Raw genomic sequence first — 21,396 nt, 5'->3', positions numbered from 1 at the left:
TCAGAATTTGCATCCATATCATTTGTTCTATCATAGCTTTGCATCAGTGCAACACCAAACACAGCTTAAGTAAGTATCTAGAAGACTAGAAGAATTTCAATTCAATTGGGCTCCGGTTAGGGTTTTGGTCCATTGAAAATTTAACAAAATTCGTAGCCCAATTTGCAACCTAATGATAACATAGTTCCTGAATGTACTTTAAATGGGTCCCTCCAGATGCTTTAATAATAATTGAATATTTTGGTTTGCCTAATTGAAATCCAAAGTCTAGCAACATACATTAAATGTATACCTACTGAAAATGTCTACTAATGATGCAAACTTTTTTTCCAATCAAAGTATGTTCTTTTTAACTTTTTTTTTCCATGAACCCGTCATCGGCCTTAATTGATTAAAGTTGTTTGGTATAATTGTTGTTTCTACAGTCATTTTGGAGCAAGGAACACCAATTTGATGATTCTAGAAAAAGCCTCTCACACATGCATTTTTATGATGTGACTATTTCAATTATAAATAACCTCAAATACTAATTATATGTCCATTGATTAACCCTAAACATTAACAGTAATGATACTAAACATAAATGATGATGCAAACTTCATGGCTCAGTTTGTTTGCATTGCATCGGTGTAAATGCATGGACGTGCAAATATGCTAGGTGTAAATTCTGTTTTACTTTTGAAAATATCTTTCAGGTTGCCTAGTTGTTAGAAATGTTGATTTTGTATACCTACCTCAAATGCATGAATTACACCTACTTATCGATTGGGTGATCTGTTTTTTTTATATATATTTGGGGTAAATTTTCAAGATCATTGTGTTTCAGGCACTTTGCCCTGTTATTTTCGCCATTAATTAAACCCTTTTCTAGGTTTCAAATTTTAATTTTTAACATTTATTACAAATAAAAAGTATAAACTAAATATAAAATAATATTTATATATACATATATTATATCTTAAAAATTATACATTTTTAATAATAAAATATATATTTATACATATTTACACAAAAGATTTGATGGCATGACACAATCTGACCTATTCCGTTGACCCATAACCCAGAGGCAAAAGCAAGTTAGCCTCCCAGTTGATTTTTAAAACATTGATTAAAACAAACAACAAAATCAGATCTTAAAAACCCAGAATTAACACTCATCCCATTTAACCACCAGTGCACTACAAAACAAACGAAGACCAAGTGATTTATTTCTACGTCAGGAGTCAGGACCAAGCTACAGCTCCACCTAAGTTGGTCCTCCCTCCAAGCCCACTGTTCATAGGAAAGAGGGTCCCCTCTTTCAAAGTCTCATAGATAATATATATGAAACTAACGAGTCAGTAGAGATAAGGCCGGCCACATTTAATTACTTTCCCAATTCCAGAATATAAATCTTATTGTCATACTGTGCAACAAAAAATCATGTGGAAGCATTACCACTCTTAGATACAGTAAGAGACTAACTATGTGTTTGGTTCCATTTATGTTCATTAAATAAATGCTTATATTTTATTTGTTGGTAAAATCGAAAAATATAATAATTGCAATTATTTATGACAAATAGGTACCACTAGGTGTTATTTCAGTGTAACAGTGAATAAGCACTTGGCCGTTTGTGGAAGCTTCAAAAAATAATTTCTAGAAACGGCTGGTATGCATATAAACCAAAAGTTCACATTTTATATTTTCGATGCATGCATAAGAGCAAGAGAGAGAAAATGCTGAGATGGCGTCTATGTACCACCGCCAATAAACGTTTATTAAATAAAGGTAAGCAGAACCAAACACCCAGTAAGAGTGCATCAGTTTCCATTCTCCACTGAATTTATCACTGCTATTGGGTCATCATTCAATAGCCACCGACTCTAACTGCCCTAGTACATTGCCAAAAAAAATCATATTTCCAGATAAAATTTGAGAGAATTGCTTTTCCTTGTGGATTCTAAAATAAATACTTTGTTGTGGAAAAAAATATAGGAAAGGTTTGTTTTGTAAAAACACAATTTTTCTCCCTCAAGCACATTGCTAAAAATATTGACATATTTTAGGTCCCATATGATTTGCAGGAATAAGGGTTTGCAATGGGAGGAATCAGTATGGGCCATTTCAATTCCCACAGTTTGGTTGGGCAGAATCAAGACCCAATTCTTATTTCTGATAGAATGACTTTCCCCCATTTGTGGGAATGGCCATTCCCTTCCTCTCCCTTGGAAGTGAAATCTCATTCTAGCTGATTCTAATTCTCATTTTGATTCCTGTCTGAACAAAATAGACTATAGGAGTAGACCATTCCAATTCCAACGACAAACCAAATGAACTCTTTCATTCATAACAAAAATTAAGTGTTATATTTTAACTTCTTCCCTTGTAATCTATAGTATATGTTAAAGCTCTTTGGGTACCATTCCAACACTACAAAAAAATATGTTATTGCTGGTGGAAAATCCAAATCTCATTGATCGTCGTGACTAAATAGAATTGAATGCTAGTAAAATTGTAAACGCCATCTAAATTTAACCTATATCGATGGTCATGACCGCTATGTGGGACAAGAAAGATCTTCACCAACATGTAAGAGTAGATAGAGAAAAGACCAAAAACAAAAAAAAAAGAAAAAGAAAGATATAAAATTCTTAAAATTTTAAATATCCCTCCAAGACTGTATATTTTCAACTTAGATATATTACTCTTTGTAGCTGCTTTTAAACCTTGAATTAGAGCTCTGATCTATGAGTCATAACTATCGATGGCCCAACAGCACTCTCCTTTGGCAAGAGTACTTGTGCTTTGTGCTTCCGCTGGGGCATCCGAGGATGAATCCTATTCCTACATGACCTGTCATTACATCATATATGTGTCATTTTAATTGCGAAAATTAAAAGAAAAACCATAAATCAGAAATTTATATTAATTGATGAACTCAATACAAATTTGTATTAACCCTCAATTAAAATAGAAACGGCAATTTATAATTTTATATTGATCAACACGAAACGTTTTCGATAAAAATATTAAAATGCAACACCAATCAATATACACCCCTTAGAATTTAGAGCACAAACGCAGGGTGGTTGGCACTGTCACCGCATGGACGATTCTCTCTCGACCAATGATCCGCCCTCTTTATCTGGTTCTGATTGCATTTTCATGTTTCAACTGTCCGGACTCCGGAGGTACGCGATGGATCAAACGGTTTTGATTAGCCAGGTCAGGTCAGGTGGCTCTGTTCTAGGAGAGACAATGATCTTAAGTGGGGCCAAACAACGACGACGACACTGCAATTAATTTTAATTTATTTTTTGACGCCACGCAAAATTTTAATTACCACCAAGGTACTTTGCAGTTAGTGTATACGCTGTTTTGACATAGCAAATGCTAACAAAAAGCCAACGATCGAAGACCATCGTCAATCAATCGACTTGATATTATTTATATATTGATTTGTGAATTCTAAGTTGTAACAACAAAGAGCCTACATAAAACATAATAGCCGATAGAGGGATTACAGCGTTTCTCTGAGCACGACATCAACTTGTTCAAGCCGCAGAGGGTGCGGGGATGTAGGCCATCTCGGGCTCGGGCATGGCTGCCATGATCGACGACTGCCTTGAGAAGGTCTCTTCCTCCGGAACGGAGTCCTCCACCTTGAAGTCCAGTGACTCGTCGTTGTATATATCCCACCATTTGGCCACCAACATCTTAATGTCCTCTCTGTCCATGTTGGCTTCTTTGCCGGTATACCTCCATGGCTTGGATCCCTATTTAACAGGAACAGGGAGAATTAAGGGAGAAGAATTTTAATCAATCATATTAAAACAGTCAGTATTTTGGATGGATTAACCGAATCAGTTCATCATCGATCAACCGATTAACTTAATTGAGATCGGTCGAGAATCAAGTGTTGTGAGTCTTGTGAGGCATATTTGCAGGAAGAACATTATATATATATATATATATATATACTAACCGCTGCACAGTAGTGGACCACCTTGACTTTGTCGAGCTCAACGTTCTCGGGGTGGCGCCAGAGCATGGCCAGGACCAAGTTGTAGACCAGAGGGATGGGCTTGTACATGTTTTGGAAGAACATGTTCAAGAAATCCTATCAATTCATGGAAATTAACATGCATGAAAACCTTAATCACACAGGCCGATCAAAGCAGTCCTATATATGAACCAACGTCCTAACTGACTAATTAATTAACTCACTTGCTCGGCGAAAGGTGTCGGCGGTGTAATCTGCAGAGTCTGAAGAAGATTTTCATAGGTTAAATGGGAAGGCTCGAAGACGAACATCCCAGCGTTGAAGTACAAGGGAGGTGGTGAGCCCATCTCAGCCGGCCATGTCACCTTGTCGGGGCACTGTTGGCAGTAGCCAATGGAGTACTGTGGTGAGTGACCCCATGTCTTCTCGCAAAAACAGTCCATCACAGCGTACAAGTATCCGTCTGGTCCATCGAAGAGGTGATCTATATTGTCGAACACCTGAATATCTGCATCCAGGTAAACCATCTTGCTGTACTCTTCAAACTGCAATCACACAATCAACCGTCCCCCACTACTTCATAACTGGCTTAACATATATAAATAAAAGAAAGAACAAGTAAACAAAACCATTCACTTACATCCCAGATACGTAGCTTGGAGTAGTTGATGACATAGTAAGCCATGGCAAACTGGATTTGGTTCTCAGGAGGGTAGATGGGCTCGATTTCTCGGACGATGCAACCTTGAGACGTCAAGATCTCACGGTGTTCTTCGGGGACATCGGGCAAGATGGCCACCACCAGAGGGTACGCACTCTTGACCTTGCGCAGACCCTTGGCTAATCCAACACCTCCCTTCACGTAATCACCTTTACCGGCGAGGAACGTCACGTAGGCCCTCTTGGAGTATCCCCTGTTGGGAGTCGCGACCTTGCCGCCGGTGCCTGTGAATGCATCCACCGGGACTCCTGGGGCCATGCTTTCAAGTTCTGCGATTAAGGGTTGGAGTTGGAGGAGAAGACGACTTGGAAAGCTGCTGACAATGTCCTGACTCCTGAGACTGAGGTGAGGTGAGGAGTGTTGCGAAAGTAAGCCAGCAACGCTGAGGACGCCAACCTACTCGCCTTTTGTTCCTGAGCTCTACAATGGCTCCCCTAAATAAGCCTCAAATGAGGACTAAATTTATGCCACTTGGGCTTTTACGATTTTTCTAATGTTATTATTGAATGGACGTGGAACGAATGGGAATGTGGTGCAGCCGACCGTCGATCTAGCCTTATCATCTGAATAAATGGACAAGATTTGATGAGGTCGTCGTTTTCTCTCGAGGAAAATGTTAAGAAGCAACGTAGCATCGACTGGAAGTAACATTATGCAAATCCTGGGCCGTGGCTTCAACCTTCAACCCATTCAATAGATTCTAAGAGGAATGCTAACCCTACCACTACCAATCGTTTTAGTGGTGGTACACAACACAAGACACGTGGCGGATAAGCCCTGAATTGCCAACTGGACAGATTTAACAGGAAGAGGTGTAACCTGTGGCAGATTTACCACGTGGCAAGTGAAGTAGAGCGAGAGGGTTTAAGCGGTTGATCTGCCCAAATTGACGGACATACATTAAAGTGTAGGTAATAGGAGGAATAGAGTATAATTTCACTGGAGGCGACGGGTGAGAGGCTGGCGCTTCTGCTGCTACTAATGCGACGATGACGTTTACGAAAGTAAGTAGAGATTCTTCAGGGATGGCTGATGGGGTGATCGATGGCGATGCTATTGCTCGATCGTAGTAATCTATACTGGCGGTGGCGAATGGATTTGCTTTCCCAAGGAATACGGCAGCGGACGCGTGCAAACTCATCAAAGACTGCTGCAGTGCTGTCTCATTTGCGAAACAGAAGAGTAGTGCAGCCAGGGAGAGAGAATGTTCGAATATACTCTCCCCAGAAAGGGACTAAAACACCTGTTCGACGAAATGCATACAAGAAAATACAATCCACCTGCGGAGAATCTTACCTCCCCGCTCAACAAGATATATAGCATCGGTTCAGCTGTGAGCAATATATGCAGAATTCGTAGTAGACAAGCGTCATTAATTATTATCCATTTCTATCTACCTGGTTTCATTATTTGGGTGCAACTCGGTTTGCTCTGTTAGACAAGCGTCTCAACATTCAGGCCTGTTGTTGATCATGTCTGGTTTTTGTCATTACTTTTTTTTAAGAGAGTTAGTTGAGTTGGATTGGATTAGTCAAACAATTGAAAATTCAAATCAAAATCTCACATATTTGAGGATATAGGATGATTAACTGACTGAACAATGTTTCAAAGCTTACTCTAACAATCTTTTAATGAATTGAATACTTTCAACATGCATATCTCACGGTTGAGGAAGTTGAGACAACGCATCATCGGTTATAGACTATGTTTCTCCGATGACATAATCATCTTGGAACCAGTCAAAACCCTACTCTTACGACACCATTAATTAATGATGTATGTGGCTTAAGTAATTAGATACGTTATATATTGTGTCCTTAGCATCATTGAATTAATATTAAATGAATTACTTGTGAAGCAAGAATGAAAATATGTGCACTATCCAGAACAATAGCTGGTTGTATCGGGGTATAACCACAACCTAGTTGAGTCGCGAGTGAACTCATCCGAGTTTGTCGAGTTTTTAGCGCATGCTAAGCCACAGATAATGGGTCCAATGGTGTTTATGGTACTCCTCTGATAGAGAAACTAATTGTAAGGGTTTCGAGATGGGAGAAAAAATAGTGGCAATAACTAGAAGTTGAAAGAAGCCACGTGCAAACATGAGAGGCTGAAATTGGTACAGATAACAAAATACCCATCCCTCTCCACACCAAATATCAGACAATACCACCAAAACCAAGTAAGCGTGTCGTGTTGCTGAATGCAGAGTCATGAGATCACAATTCTGGGTAGTGAGTGGTGGGTTTATAACTTTTATGTAATTTCTGGGTTTGGTTTTGTTGAAGGAACGTAACACTCCAAAAAAAGTATGAAATATCTGGTGCAGTGGCGCCTACAGGCTACAGCTACGACAGGTAGGGGATTTGTCTATGGCCTGCTAGGAATCTGGAACAGTCCAGACTCAGAGACATGTAGGAACTAGGATGGATCATCCACCACAAACCACACTCAGTAGATTTCTTATTACTTTTGAGTTTTGAACAAGGTAATTAAAGAAGAAAAGGAGTGGACTACTAACTTCTGGTAGACGACGTGCAGCATCAAAATCAGGGCCCATTTGGGGATTTGAGATCTTTTGCCAGCAAAATACATTCCAACCCTCTACCAACTTGGCCCAACGCCACACATCTCATATGAGATTGGATCCCAAACATAAAAGTGTTTATAGGATCTTCCATGAACGAGATGATCCAATTGAGATCATGTTAATAGAGAGTTGGAATGTGTTTTGTTGGCAGGTGATCCGGACTCCCATTTGGCTGGGCTGGATATAGAACCAATCAAGATTGATAATTTGATAGGATGATATCGATTCCGTTTTAGTTTGGTTTTAGCTTTTAATTGTGGCTGAAAAGTAGCCCAACCCTAAACTCGCTCAAGTCAAATCCCCCAACTCAACTGGACTATCCTGCCGGCTGCCGTGGGTGTGATTCAAAGAACGCCTAATCGAGATCACGTTGGTGCCCCAGAGGACGCCTCACATGCACATATCACCGTGCATTATGAACATCTCCAGTATTTATCATGGGAAGATGTTCCAGTACAGGGGGGGGTAAGAAAAAAATTCATTAATCAAGCAAAGCTAAACAATACAAATCAGCCATCCTACAGAGGCTTTTGATCCAAAGGGATAGCTAGCAACAAACTCCCCCTTGTTTGCTCCTTGCTTTATTTCTGTTGCAGTTGAGCAGGAGTAAGGACCCACCTTCACCCTCCCACCCGATGAGTTACCATTTAAGTTGGTAATACGAGTATTTACCATCAAAGAACCTCCTGTTTTTAGGTAACCATGTACCAACAAAGAACCAGTTTGGACCGATTTTAATCCCGAGTTAGAGAAGAGCAGGAACATACAATAATAATTCGTCATTTTATCTATTTCTTACATAGCCCTGTAATTGTATGCACAGGGGATCTATGACAGCTAATCTGGATCATGGGACAAGTAGGTTGTCCAGGGAGAAAGTCACAAGTCTTAACAAATTAGCAGTCGGGGAGTAAGTAATTAACAACAATTAGCAGAACAAAATCCATGTTCCTTTTTTAACACCCAACTATTGTTGAGTTCTTAATCTTCTATCCCATGAAAACAAGTTACTGTACAAAATATATGGAAAACGACGGACCATGCTACACAAGCCAGAAGGTCCAAGTTATTCATTATCATAATTTTAGACATGTCAATTATACACGTACTTGTTCATTAAGCACCAGCAGCCTTGTCAACTGGTGCAGCCTCATCACCATTTTCCCCCAACTTGGCACGCTTTGCTTCATAGTCTTTCACAGCTGCCTTGATTGCATCCTCTGCAAGCATGCTGCAATGGAGCTTCACAGGGGGAAGTGAAAGATGTTTTGCAATCTCCCTGCATTATCATTGAAAAGTGCTTGCATCAGAAACACTGTGGGATATAGAATTATTCCGAGCAGATTGCACTACAGGTAAACTAAAACATCTTTCCAGTCAAAAATAACTGACAACAAAATATGGCTATCCGGCCATACTAATTGAATATGATCAAAAGACCAATAATAACATGAATACAGAGTGTATGACTTCCTGTGGAAGTAGTTCACAACAGTAAGAGGCCCAACACTAGATTAGTCCTTGTAGTTGTACACTGTGCTGCATGTACTTTGAACAATCTGCAGATGGCAAAGACAACTCAGATGGTAATTTTCCCAAGTAACAAAGAAAGGATGTTGAACCTGTTGTAGGCACCGAAATAACTATGAATAGAACTCAATCACTAGGACTCCACAAAAATTCACGTTACCAGTTACAACTAGAACCAACTTTGTAACCTGGACCAGACCAGATTAACTCGGCCCTGCATTCCTAGAGAGACTATTTCTGCCCCATATCAGACAGATTCCAAGCAGTTCAAATGGTTGTCCAAGTATTGAAATTCCAATTTCCAGGTTAAAACACAAACCAACCTAACATCGAACCACACTTTGTTTATTTTGTTACAGCTTAGTTGGCAATGGACCATGATGATGTTCTTTAATTTCTATATTCTATTTAGTTGTTGAGTGGTTATAAATTAATGAGTTAGTAGGTAATGTTAAGTTTTAGCCTTTTAGGTTGGCAATTTTAATTGGTTAAGTTTTCAACTCTATTTCCTTGTAATGGACAATTTAGGGGGAATGAAGTTTGATTTATGAGCAGTTGCTCTAGAGGATATTCACCCCCCCTGAAGAGGCAAATCTTAGGAGGACTATCTCCCTCAATGCAGACTCTCCCAATTTCTGTTTAATTTTAATTTCATTAGGCAAGTATCACATGTTTAGACCATTGCACCCACACATCCAACTGTGTTGGATTGACCACGGATATGTGCTCTTCTTCAGCTTTTATATCATGGTGACACTAACAATGTTTGAAAGAGAGAACCAGATAGACTGATAGACTCATTACTACCATGGTGACACTAACAAATATCCTCAGGAGGTTTTAATGTCATACATCAGATAGAAAGAAAGAGTGATACTTATTTAGGAATGTGAGACCATATTCTGAGGAATTACCATGTAGAACTGTTAAGTGCTAATAATTCAGCCCTTGTAGAATTACCATGTCCAATAGGTCTGAGTAAATGGCAAGAATGAACCATACAAACTTTAAATATTCCATCAATTCTTAAATTTCCAGGATTAAACTACAACTATCAAAATTCAGCTTGATGAGTCCAGTCACTGAACACTCTACTCTTACTCCAGTCCCAGCCATGGAGGATCTTGCAATATTTTGCCAGGACCTAATAATGTGTTGAGTACAAAAAGGTGATTTGCCTAAATATGCTACTTTCTTTAGGTGCTCCATTTTATATGAGCTTTTTGTCTAATCCCTCCCCCCCCCCAATTCGTTTTTCTCGTTTGTCTTATATATTTGGGTGGAGAATGGCTAGTGTTTACATGGGAGTATTGTCATGGTAGAAACCAAGAATGAAAACATATTATGATGGCAACATCATCTGTGCAAAGGTATGGTTTTTCACACCAAACACCACCTTGCAAGAAATAGGGAGCAAGTGAAACAATGTTTATTAGAAGTCCCCAATGATGTATACAAACAATTTGATAGCATCATTAGACACTAATTGAATCCAAAGTCAAGAAGCCATTTGATGAAGGGTGATTTGGCCCGACCTTGTAACAGGGGGACACGTGGACACGGCCTGACTAATAGATGACAGCTCAGCATGACCAGCCCGCAACAGAAGTGACCTCGAGACAAGGTCACCTTGAAATGAGATCGCCTCGGTACCAGATCGCAACAAGAACACCTTGATGCCAAGGCACTTTGACACTCAGTCCAGTTCGGGACTTAAAGGCATCAGCTCGGAGATACCGACGTGCCACTATGAAGATCCCGAAAATCCCTCTGACGGTTCCCGAACTTCACGGGATCACGCCGCATAACAGCCAGCGTTATCTCCCCCGACCGATTCGGGCGGACTCGATAAACCCTATCAGTTGGCAGCACTATCTCCCAACTTACGCGGAAACGGATCTCATCGTGACGAGGATCCCAGAACCGCTCCGCGAAACCCGCGAGGACTCCATTATATAAAGGCTCCACCCCCCAGGGGTGCAAGGCATTCGTGATTTTCCTGCTCTCAAGCTCTCTACTTTCAAAAGCAATTTTAGCTCACTACTAACCTACTAACTTAAGCATCGGAGCGACCTTGCCAGGTTAGCATCCTCGGGTTCTCTGATATCCTTGCACGTTCAATCCGCCGCTCATCTGGAAGCCAAATCACCTCCAACATGGAGTAGCTAGATCGCGCTACATCAATTGGCGCCGTTTGTGGGAAGTGCTACGATAAGCCTCTTTCCACCAAGAATCACTAACCCAAAATCTATGGCATCCTCCAGCAAAGCCGAACAAAATAATGAGATGAATGTCTCAGGGGGGCAACCTCAGATCCCAACCGTGTGCATTGGTCAGTTCACCATACCGCTCTCTGCGGCTGGGGTCCCAACGCTGACCATGCCTCAAGCAACTATGCCAGTGAATGCCCCACTCCCTCTTGTAGTGGGTGCAACTTTTGTTGAACCATCTGTGGTTCACCCTGGAGTCGGACAGCATCAGCTTGACGACCTGGTACACTGCGTGCGGGCTATTCAAGCCCAAATGCAACAGGTCCAACAATTTCAGCACTACCAGCAACAAGTCTTACACCATATTTACCAGCAGCAGTTCCCACCGCTGCAGCAGAATCAACAGCCGGTTCCACCTCGGCATCCGGCAATGTAGCAGAATCAAAAGTCCCATCGTCAGAACACTCGCCCTCCTCGCCGGGGAGAGACTTCCTAGATTCAGCATCCCCTTGGGAGCCAGTCTCGTCCTGCGACAGGAGGGACAGGCAAGTTACTCCTCCCGCATCGCAGAACGTGAACAGGTCGGGAGACACTCAGCCCGCCAGAGCTACTTCACCTCGGCCCTCGCATCATGAAGGTTCGCTTGCAGGGAACCGGTTCGGGGTTCTGGCTATGGACTCCAGGCGAGGCCCTTCCGTTCACAACAGCCAGCGTCAGCAGTCCGAACCACTCCGTGCTAGGACTTTACCCGACCACACTAAGGTCAACAGCACCAATGCAGAGCCAGTCAAGAAGCAGCAAAGGCGACGTCCTAAGGCATGTCGAACTGTAGTTCCAAGCCAGCTCGCTTGACCTAGTCAGCCTGAGCAGTCTAAAGGTAAAGAGGAGGCAAGCTCGGAAGCCACAAAGACTGCTCCCCTCCTCTCCGGGTCATCTCCTTTGTCCTCCGGGCTCCTGGCGACCCCGATGCCAAAGGACTTCAAAGTGCCTCCGGTAGATAAGTACGATGGGTCGTTCGACCCAAATGATCATGTAGACTCGTTCCAGTCCCAAATGCATCTAGCTGGGGCTGACGAGTCCTGCATGTGCGTTGCTTTCTCTATGACATTCAAAGGAGTAGCTCGCACGTGGTACAGGAACCTCGCGCCAGGGACGACCAAAAGTTGGGTGTAGTTCGTGTAGATGTTCGCCTCGCACTTCAACACCAGCAATAAGTGCCCGAGGTTACAAGAAAGTCTCCTCAGCATAGTCCAGAGAGAAGGGGAGTCGAAAACTGTAGAAATCTCCGTGACAAGATCGAAGAGCTCATCCGTCGCGGGTATTTAAAAAATTTTGTACAAAAGGAGAATAAAAACCAGACAGATCGGCAGGGGGAGCAAAGAAGAAATGCACCCGAGTCCAGCAGTAGGTAGAGTGAGCAGCCATAGAGACAGTTGCCAGAAGAAAGACCGATCCGTGGAGTAATCAACATGAGTACTGGCTGGTCCATCATCGCGGGCTGCACCTCAGCAACAGGGAAAGCCTCGGTTCACAAACTGGAACGTGAGGAGCAGAATCCACCGAGGCGACCTAGGCTCGAAGACCCTATATTTTTTACAGAGGATGATGCGCGCGGGGCTCAATACCCCCATGACGATGCCCTGGTAATAAAGATGAGACTGAATGATTTTGAAGTAAAGCGCATACAGGTAGATTCAGGCAGTTCAGCTAACATCTTATTCAAGGACGCCTTCGATAAGCTCCAGCTCCAAGAAGGCGATCTCAAGCCGACAGATACACCCTTGGTGGAGGTCGGCACGTGGCCCAACATTGCAAGGTTCAAGCATAAATTCCTAGTGGCCACGACTCCCTCCCCGTGCTACACCATAGTAGGTTGGCCCATTTCCCACACACTTTGCGCAGTGGTTTCCACCTACTACCTGGCCATGAAGTTCCCTACGGACTATGGAGTAGGGGTAGTGCGAGGCGACCAGCTCGAGTCTCGCAAATGCTACGTCGCCGCTCTCAAGGGGAAAGCCAAGTTAGCGGCTGATATCGAGCTTGATCAACCTGTAGAGTATCCCAAGGAGTGAGCTACGCCAACAGAAGAGACGATCCACATCCCGGTCTCAAAAGAAGATCCAGCCAGAACCCTCCAGATCGGCGCATCGATCGAGGAACCACTCCATTCTCAGCTGGTAAGTTTTTTACTTAAAAATTTAGATGTATTTGCATGGTCCGCGGCAGATATGCCCGGAATGGATCCAAGAATTATAACTCACAAGTTGAACACTGATCCTTAAATCAGGGCAGTTAGACAAAAAACGCAACCTCGCCCCAGAGTGTTGGAGGATAGTCGACGAGGAGGTCGAGAAGCTCCTTGCAGCCGATTTCATTAGGGAGGTCCATTACCCGAGCTAGGAAGCTAACTCAGTTCTGGTAAAAAAGGCCAATGGTAAATGGCGCATGTGCGTCGATTATACCGACTTGAATCGATCTTGCCCGAATGATTGTTTCCCACTCCCTAAGATCGACTGTCTAGCGGACGCGATCTCAGGGCACGAGTTGTTGAGTTTTCTGGACACATACTCAGAATACAACCAGATCAAGATGGACCCTGCCGACGAAGAAAAAACAACATTCATAACCGAGCTGGGACTGTATTGTTATAAGGTCATGCCCTTTGGGCTAAAAAATGCTGGGGCAACCTTCCAAAGACTTGTAAACAAAATCTTTGAGCCGTTGATCGGCAACAAGGTTGAATGCTATGTAGATGATATGGTCGTTAAGACTCAGTTTTCAAAATTTTTAATAAATGATTTACGATGTGTTTTTTAAATTTTGTGCAAGTATAAGATGAAACTAAATCCTAACAAGTGTGTCTTCGGTGTCACCTCGAGCAAATTCCTGGGCTACATAGTCAACCGACGTGGCATCGAAGCCAACCCTGAGAAAATAAAGGCCATCCTAGATATGAGGCCACCTCGCAAGTTGAAGGGGGTTCAGAGGCTGAACGGTCGTATAGCCGCTCTGAGCTGCATCATGTCCAAGTTAGCAGATCGTTGCCTGCCTTTTTCCAAGGCAATTAAGAAAAGTAAAGACTTTGAGTGGACCGAAGAATGTCAACTCGCCTTCGACAAGCTGAAAAAATACCTAGCTAGCATCCCAATCTGACCCGACCCGAGCAGGGAGATGTTTTAAAGTTGTACATCTCCGCGAGTGATGAGGTAATCAACTCGATACTGATAAAGGAAGTAGATCAGGTCCAACGACTTATCTACTATGTCAGCAAAGTTTTGCAGGATGCCGAAACAAGGTACCCGGAGATTGAGAAACTGGCGTACGCGCTGGTCATAGCAGCTCGGAAGATTCGTCCATACTTCCAAGCCCACACCGTCGTCATCCTCACCAACAAACCTCTAAGGCAAATCCTGCTCAAGCCCAAGGTATCTGGCAGACTGACGAAGTGGGCCATCGAACTCAGCGAGTACGACATCCGGTACGAGCATCGGACGGCAATTAAGGCCCAAGCCTTGGCTGATCTTGTTGCAGAATGTACCTTCAGCACCACAATCCCCGAATTGATCGAGCTTGAGCACAGAGAGGAAGCTTCAACCAGTGCGGCACCAGTCCCAGTTAGAGCAAGGCTGACCTGGAACGATGAGCCCTAGATCCTCCACGTAAACGGCTCATCCAATCAACAAGGAAGCGGGGCAAACATTATTATGTACGGTCCAAGCAGGGTGAAGCTGGAGTACGCACCTCGGTTCGAGTTCGTTGCGTCTAATAACGAAGCAGAGTACGAAGCACTGTTAGTCGGGCTCACTCTAGTGAATGAAGTAAAAGCTAAGCACCTCATCATCTACAGTGATTCCCAACTCGTGGTCAACCAGGTCACTGGCGATTATGAAGCTCACGACCCCACCATGGCTGCTAATCTAGCCAAGGTCAGGGAAGTTCTACACAGCTTCCAGTCCTATTTCATCAAGCAGATTCCAAGGTCTGAGAACGCTAAAGCCGATGCTTTGTCCCGGTTAGCCAGCACATACAGCAACACCATGAGGACCGTGTATATAGAGAACCTACCTCGGCCCAACATTCTCGAGGGGGCAGATGAGGTCACTCCTGTTAAACAAGCAGAGCCGAGTTGAATTGACCCACTCGCGAGCTACCTGCTTCACGGGACCCTCCCTGCAGATCGCAATGCAGCCAGAAGGGTAGAGCGCCAGGCAGCCAAGTACGTCATGATAGACGGATGGTTGTACTGGAGATCCTTCACACTCCCCTACCTACGCTACTTGCGACCCTTAGAGGCTGAGCTCGTTCTTCACAACACTCATGAAGGCATGTGTGGCGAAATCTTGGGGGGGTAGGGCTCTCGCCTAGAAAGCGTTGCGGTAGGGGTACTATTGGCCCACAATGAAGGCAGACGCACTCGAGCTTGTCAAGAAGTGCGATAAATGTCAAAGGCATACCAACATCCACCACCGACCTGCTGTCGACCTCAAGTATCTCACCAGTCTGTGGCCCTTCGCACAGTGGGAAATCGACATTCTTGGCCCATTCCCGCCAACGACAGGACAGAGGAGATTCCTGGTAGTAGCAGTGGATTACTTCACGAAGTGGGTTGAGGCGGAACCCCTAGCAACAATCACAACTCGCAGTATACAAAATTTCTTTTGGAGGAATATAGTATGCCGCTTCGGGCTACCTCGGGTGCTTATCTCCGACAACGGAAAGTAGTTCAGTGTATTATGGGGATACAACAGAACTTCACTTCGATGGCACACCCTCGGGCAAACGAGCAGGCTGAAGTCACGAACAGAGCCATACTCCGTGGACTAAAGGCTAGCTTAGCCCGAGCTAAGGGACTATGGGTAGACAAGTTGTCCAGTGTATTATGGGCTTACCGAACCACCGTTAAGACCGCCACGGGTGAAACCCCCTTCAACCTCACCTATGGCACGAAAGCGGTGATCCCAACCGAGATCGAGGTACCTACACTACGCCTGGAGGCATACAACAAAGAAGCAAACGACGACGAGTTTCGTACCAACCTCGACCTGGTGGAAGAAGTATGGGACCTAGCATACATTCGGACTACAGCCTACCAGCAAAGGGTAGCTCGGTACTATAACGCCCGGGTCAAAAAACGGCACTTCCATGACGGCGACCTGGTCCTCAGGAAAGTCATGGTACCTGAGCCCGGTGCCAGTAAGCTCGGACCGAACTGGGAAGGCCCCTACTGCTTCCTCGATGCGAGGTGGATGCCGGATTGCCTGAGGCTTCTCATGCCTCCCGGAGTGGCTGCACCTCAGGAGGGCAACGGACCATTTCCAAACCCAAAGTAGCTTCGGTATGACTATCAACCTGGGTCGAGGCACCCACCTCGGCCTCATCTAGAAGACTATCAAAACTGAAACTAGACATGAAAAAGACAAACTGAATTGAAGAGGAGAGCTAGGGAAGACTCACCAATGAGAAAGACCGAATCGAAAAAACACCGAACTGGAAGACCCGAGCTAAGGAGCTTGAACGCGACCTCAGACCGAAGGCTAATGAACTTACGGCGAAGAAAATGATTCTCGGGTCCTCCTATTTATAGCCATTGTACCGGAGAATCAACAGTCGAGATCAAAGCGATCCGACGGCTCCTAAGAAAACCGGTTGCGCGACCCCTGAGGTTGAAATCGGTTTAGCGCATTTTTTTACGTCCGCAAAGTTTGTAGATCGTGTGACGTCCGCACGTAAACCAAACGCGACCGAGTTATCCTGGGTTGAGCCAAGTAGCCGAATTGGTCCGACCAACGATTCATCCGACAAAATGGCCTGGACCTCAAGTAAAATCCACTTGTCACATCATGAACTCCCTGCACCAGGTCAGGACCCCTAGCTCGGGGAGTGGGGGCAATTGATGAAGGGTGATTTGGCCCGACCTCGTACCAGGGGGACACGTGGACATGGCCTGACTAATAGATGACAGCTCAGCATGACCAGCCCGCAGCAGAACAATCTCAAGTACGTATCTACCCCGAGCTAAAGTGACCTCGAGACAAGGTCACCTCGAAATGAGATTGCCTCGGTACCAAATCGCAACAAGAACACCTCGATGCCAAGGCACTTCGACACTCAGTCCAGTTCAGGACTTAAAGGCGTCAGCTCGGGGATACCGACGTGCCACTGTGAGGATCCCGAAAATCCCTCTGACGGTTCCCGGACTTCACGGGATCATGCCGCATAACAGCCAGCATTATCTCCCCCAACCGATTCGGGCGGACTCGATAAACCCTGTCAGTTGGCAGCACTATCTCCCAACTTATGCGGAAACGAATCTCATCGTGGCGAGGATCCCGGAACCGCTCCGCGAAACCCGCGAGGAGTCCATTATATAAAGGCTCCACCCCCAGGGGTGCAAGGTATGCGTGATTTTCCTGCTATCAAGCTCTCTACTTTCAAAAGAAATTTTAGCTCGCTACTAGCCTATTGACTTAAGCATCGGAGCGACCTCGCCGGGTTAGCATCCCCGGGTTCTCTAATATCCTAGGTTCAATCCGCCGTCCATCTGGAAGCCAGATCACCTCCAGCAGGGAGCAGCTAGATCGCGCTACATCACCATTAATCTTGAAAATAAGAGAATACAAGTAGAAGAAAAAAAAAAGGGTTTATGCAGAAACCAAGCAAACAATAGAAGGCCTTAAGTTACCGAGTAAACCAAACCCACCCTTTATCTTCTCAGTTGATTATAACATACAATATATATGCATCAGGTCAAGAAACAAACACATGATCCATTGGACTGATTGCCATTTTAAAGAAATCCAACTACAAGCACCATTCTCTCCTAAAGTTCTCACACTAGTAGTTACTTTTTGGTATCCAGAAAACTACCTATTACAGACTCTTAAGAATTCAAAGATACCAACTAAACAAGTTATAAACCTACCAACCCACTCATAACCTACATGCTAGTACTAATATTAATCAAACTAAGAGGTCAAACTAGTACTATATATAAACTCCCTGCACTAATATATTGCATATGTCAAATACAACTAATTCCAAGAATGAGCTCTATATATTCTTACAAGTGCCTGGAAGTAACAATTCTCTCATTAGACTTAAGCCTAAAACCCTAATTAAGGGCTTTAATCTTCATGTTATCGAAAATAGGAACCTTAAGCCTATGATTTCTGACCCCCACCTCCTGGTTGATTGTCAACAGTCACACTCACTGAAACTTTCTACCAGTAGTCATTACAGTAAATGAAATGGTTTTCTAATTATTTTTCTGTTCCACGATGATAATTTCTTTATCAGTATTCCCACGGCAACAATTCCTTTTCGCAACTTTACTATCCACTCGACAAAAGAGAGTGAATAATACTGCAGCCAAATATAACCTAACGTCAAACAAATATCAAGTGCAACCCAAAATTTGTAACTCTTACCAAGTACCATCACGCAGAACCAACTAATCTGATTTTTTTTTTTTCAATCAAAGGGAAATAATTCATTAAACCAGATAAAGAGAGCTACAAAGTGTTCATGACAAAGCAGAAACACAAAACAGAGTCACAAAACACCAACTCAGCCAGAACTAATCAGATGAGATATTGCCAAACCAGAAAGCCACTCTGGGCAGTAAAAACAAAAAGACCCACTGTCCCAGAAATCGCACTGAGCCAGGGTGTGAGACACCCTATTCACTGACCTGTTTACAAAAAAGATACAGAACAACCCTCTGAGAGGTTGTTCAAAACTCCCCAACTTTACCTACAGGATCCAAACTAAAACCAAATCATGGATAGTCAACACCTACTCTCGCATGATAACGATGAAATATAGCATAACAATAGAACAAATAATATAGACCGAAATGAAAGGAGCAAACAAAAGGAAATGACAGAGAGATAAAAGGAGAGCTTACGTATTTTTTATGGATAAGACTTCCTCCATCTGCTTCCCCTTTACCCATTCAGTAGCTGAAAGTAAGAATTTAACAGAAGATCACTATCATTCACATTAGCAGCACACACTTTGCACAACAATCCATAAATCCTTAAATCCATGATATAATTAAAAGAAGAAAAAAAAAATTAAGGCATACAAGCTTTTTAATTCACACCTGCAAGGTGCAATAGACGATGTTCAATATATCCACAAGTCAAATTTGCTCCCCGTGATGATTCCGGAACTCATTTTTTTAATTTTATTTAATCAATTTTATTAACCAATAGAAAGAGTGATGATTCCGGAACTCATATTTATTTTGTTAACCAATTGAAGAGTGACGGGAAAGTTAGAAATCAGGGAATAAATATAATCCAGGGAAAGGGGGAATAGAAAATCTAGAAGGGCAAGCAACCGAATTCCTAAACATTCCTGGGAAAAGCAGAGAGGAGCAAAAGCAAGAGTGCATTAAGAATACGGAGTACCAACCCACAGAAGAAGAGGCGATGGCGGAGCCGCATCCGAAGGTCTTAAAGCAAGCATCGACGATCTTGCCGGTTTCCTCATCGACCTTAATCTGGAGCTTCATGACATCACCGCAAGCGGGGGCACCGACAAGGCCGGTCCCGACGGTTGGGTCGTTCTTATCGAAGGATCCGACGTTACGAGGGTTATTGTAGTGATCAACGACTCTCTCATGGTAGAAACGAAGCAGAGACAGAGTCTGGGTCTGGTTCTTAAAATTAGCCAACCCTGCGAATCTCTTGCAACCAGCCCTCAGCATTTTCTCTATTACCACCTTACCACTGCCAAGGAGGGTGGTGGTATGGCTGATGATGATGATTCTTTCAAAAAGGGGGAGAGGATGTGAAACGATAATTAGGAGGTGGCCCCGGATAAGGATGAAGATGAAGTTCGATTAAATAGTAGAGTGAGTGACAAATGTCCCATATTAGAGGAATAGGAGGAGCCAAATTTACAATGATGAAATGACTGTTTGAGTCTGATCAAAAGTGTCATATTACGGCTTATATGGAATGTGCTCGGTGGGACCACCGTGGTGTAAATAACAACCATTGGTACTGGTAGTTCTCCCGCATAGAATCAGTACACCGCACTAATTCTACGGAAAAGTACGGATAGGTCTATTTTAGATTTCAGAATGAATGCAGACCCATAAATATTCAAAATATCAGAGAAATACCCCTAATTTATATTATCTACGAATTGGCATCAATGTCGAGCTGATACCTATCCCAATTGTATGTGGTGCGTAAGAATTTTGAACGTGGGTTAAATCGTCATTTTTTCGTCTATAATGGCAAATAATGTTGAGTCTCACTTCAGTTCCGGCTTATAAAACGCATCTACAGGTCCTATTTTTTCTGGTGGATTTAATTTCATAATGAAATGGGCGGTGTTAGATCAAATTGATAGAAGGTTGGAATGTGTTTTTTACATAAAATCTTAACTCGTGGAAAGGATTATGGATTCAAATTTGAGAAATTATTTCAACATAAATAATTAAATATGTTTTGGGATGCTTTTTGCCCTTTTATTATTCCTCGTGCCAGCAAAAAAGAAACAATACTATGACCAGGGTAGTTTTGTAAGTTTGATGGATTTGAGTCTTTTCGGCATGGATAAGCAATGTTTCATCGCTTCATCTAAGACTAAGTTTGATTTAAAGGAAAAAGTAAGAAAAGTAATAAGAAAGTAAAAAATCTATACAAAGTTTATAAAGGTTTTCATACCTTTTCCCTCTCTTTCCTTCAAACCAAATACAGTCTAAATGTTTATAATAAAATATGCCACCATCCAAGTTCTAATACTAATACCCACGGCAACTCTGCCCACACCTACCTACATGAGATCACAGTCACAAATGAAAACATCTCATGCTCTTATGAGATCCCAAGTCCTAAAAAAAAATGAAATGCAAGTCCATTAATTTCGGACTTCCATGGTTTGGTTCTTATAGAACTTTATGACTTTTCAGGGTTCTCTCTCTGTTTGGAGAAGGGGCCCGAGGGAGGGTTATGAATCATGTTTTTTTTCTTTTTTTCTGTTCTAAAGAAATCATATCATTAAACAAAATGGCATTATAGAAGCCTAGAAGGTGGTTGGTTTTGACTTTTGAGGTTTTGATTGTAAATGTCTCGACCATTTCAGAGGATTCATATTATTGGAAAACTTCAATTCCTGAAAGCAAGCCACTTTGTGCTAAAATTTGACCCATTTGATCCATAGCCCCACTGCGTAGTTAAGGAGGCGTATGATGGTAACGAGTAACGCCAGTAGCCGAAAGAAATAAATAAAAAGAATAGCAGAGAACTCGGCGTCCTCCACAGCTGAATCCTCAACCATTGGCCCCGTTTTACAACGTGAATTGTATTACTTGTTTTCCGTCCTAAAAATAAATCAAAACAAA

The 21,396-nt window shown here is 43.1% G+C and overlaps 2 protein-coding genes across 3 annotated transcripts; both read right to left on the bottom strand.

Moving 5' to 3' along the window:
• Nucleotides 1-2,544: 2,544 nt before the first annotated feature.
• LOC148853883 (galactinol synthase 1-like) lies at nucleotides 2,545-6,164 on the bottom strand. Of its 2 annotated transcripts, XM_088982385.1 has the most exons (5): nucleotides 4,626-5,175; nucleotides 4,210-4,530; nucleotides 3,968-4,102; nucleotides 3,507-3,758; nucleotides 2,545-2,835 (listed from the first exon to the last, which is right to left on the bottom strand). In XM_088982385.1, the coding sequence occupies exons 1-4, from the start codon at nucleotides 4,962-4,964 to the stop codon at nucleotides 3,537-3,539; spliced, it is 1,017 nt and encodes a 338-aa protein (XP_088838511.1). In that variant the 5' UTR covers nucleotides 4,965-5,175; the 3' UTR covers nucleotides 2,545-2,835; nucleotides 3,507-3,536. The 2 variants fall into 2 exon arrangements, with proteins under 2 accessions (XP_088838511.1, XP_088838510.1); XM_088982384.1 differs by lacking the exon at nucleotides 2,545-2,835 and having other exon boundaries at nucleotides 3,407-3,758; nucleotides 4,626-6,164.
• Nucleotides 6,165-8,224: 2,060 nt separating this feature from the next.
• LOC148853882 (iron-sulfur cluster assembly protein 1-like) lies at nucleotides 8,225-19,970 on the bottom strand. The gene is made up of 3 exons (XM_088982383.1): nucleotides 19,455-19,970; nucleotides 18,943-18,997; nucleotides 8,225-8,575 (listed from the first exon to the last, which is right to left on the bottom strand). The coding sequence occupies exons 1-3, from the start codon at nucleotides 19,747-19,749 to the stop codon at nucleotides 8,413-8,415; spliced, it is 513 nt and encodes a 170-aa protein (XP_088838509.1). The 5' UTR covers nucleotides 19,750-19,970; the 3' UTR covers nucleotides 8,225-8,412.
• Between the last annotated feature and the right edge of the window lie 1,426 nt (nucleotides 19,971-21,396).

This window comes from Nelumbo lutea, chromosome 4, assembly GCF_056320005.1.
Source record: "Nelumbo lutea isolate HS-2025 chromosome 4, American lotus-T2T, whole genome shotgun sequence".
NCBI lineage: Eukaryota > Viridiplantae > Streptophyta > Magnoliopsida > Proteales > Nelumbonaceae > Nelumbo > Nelumbo lutea.
This window is presented reverse-complemented; position numbering and strand designations above follow the sequence as displayed.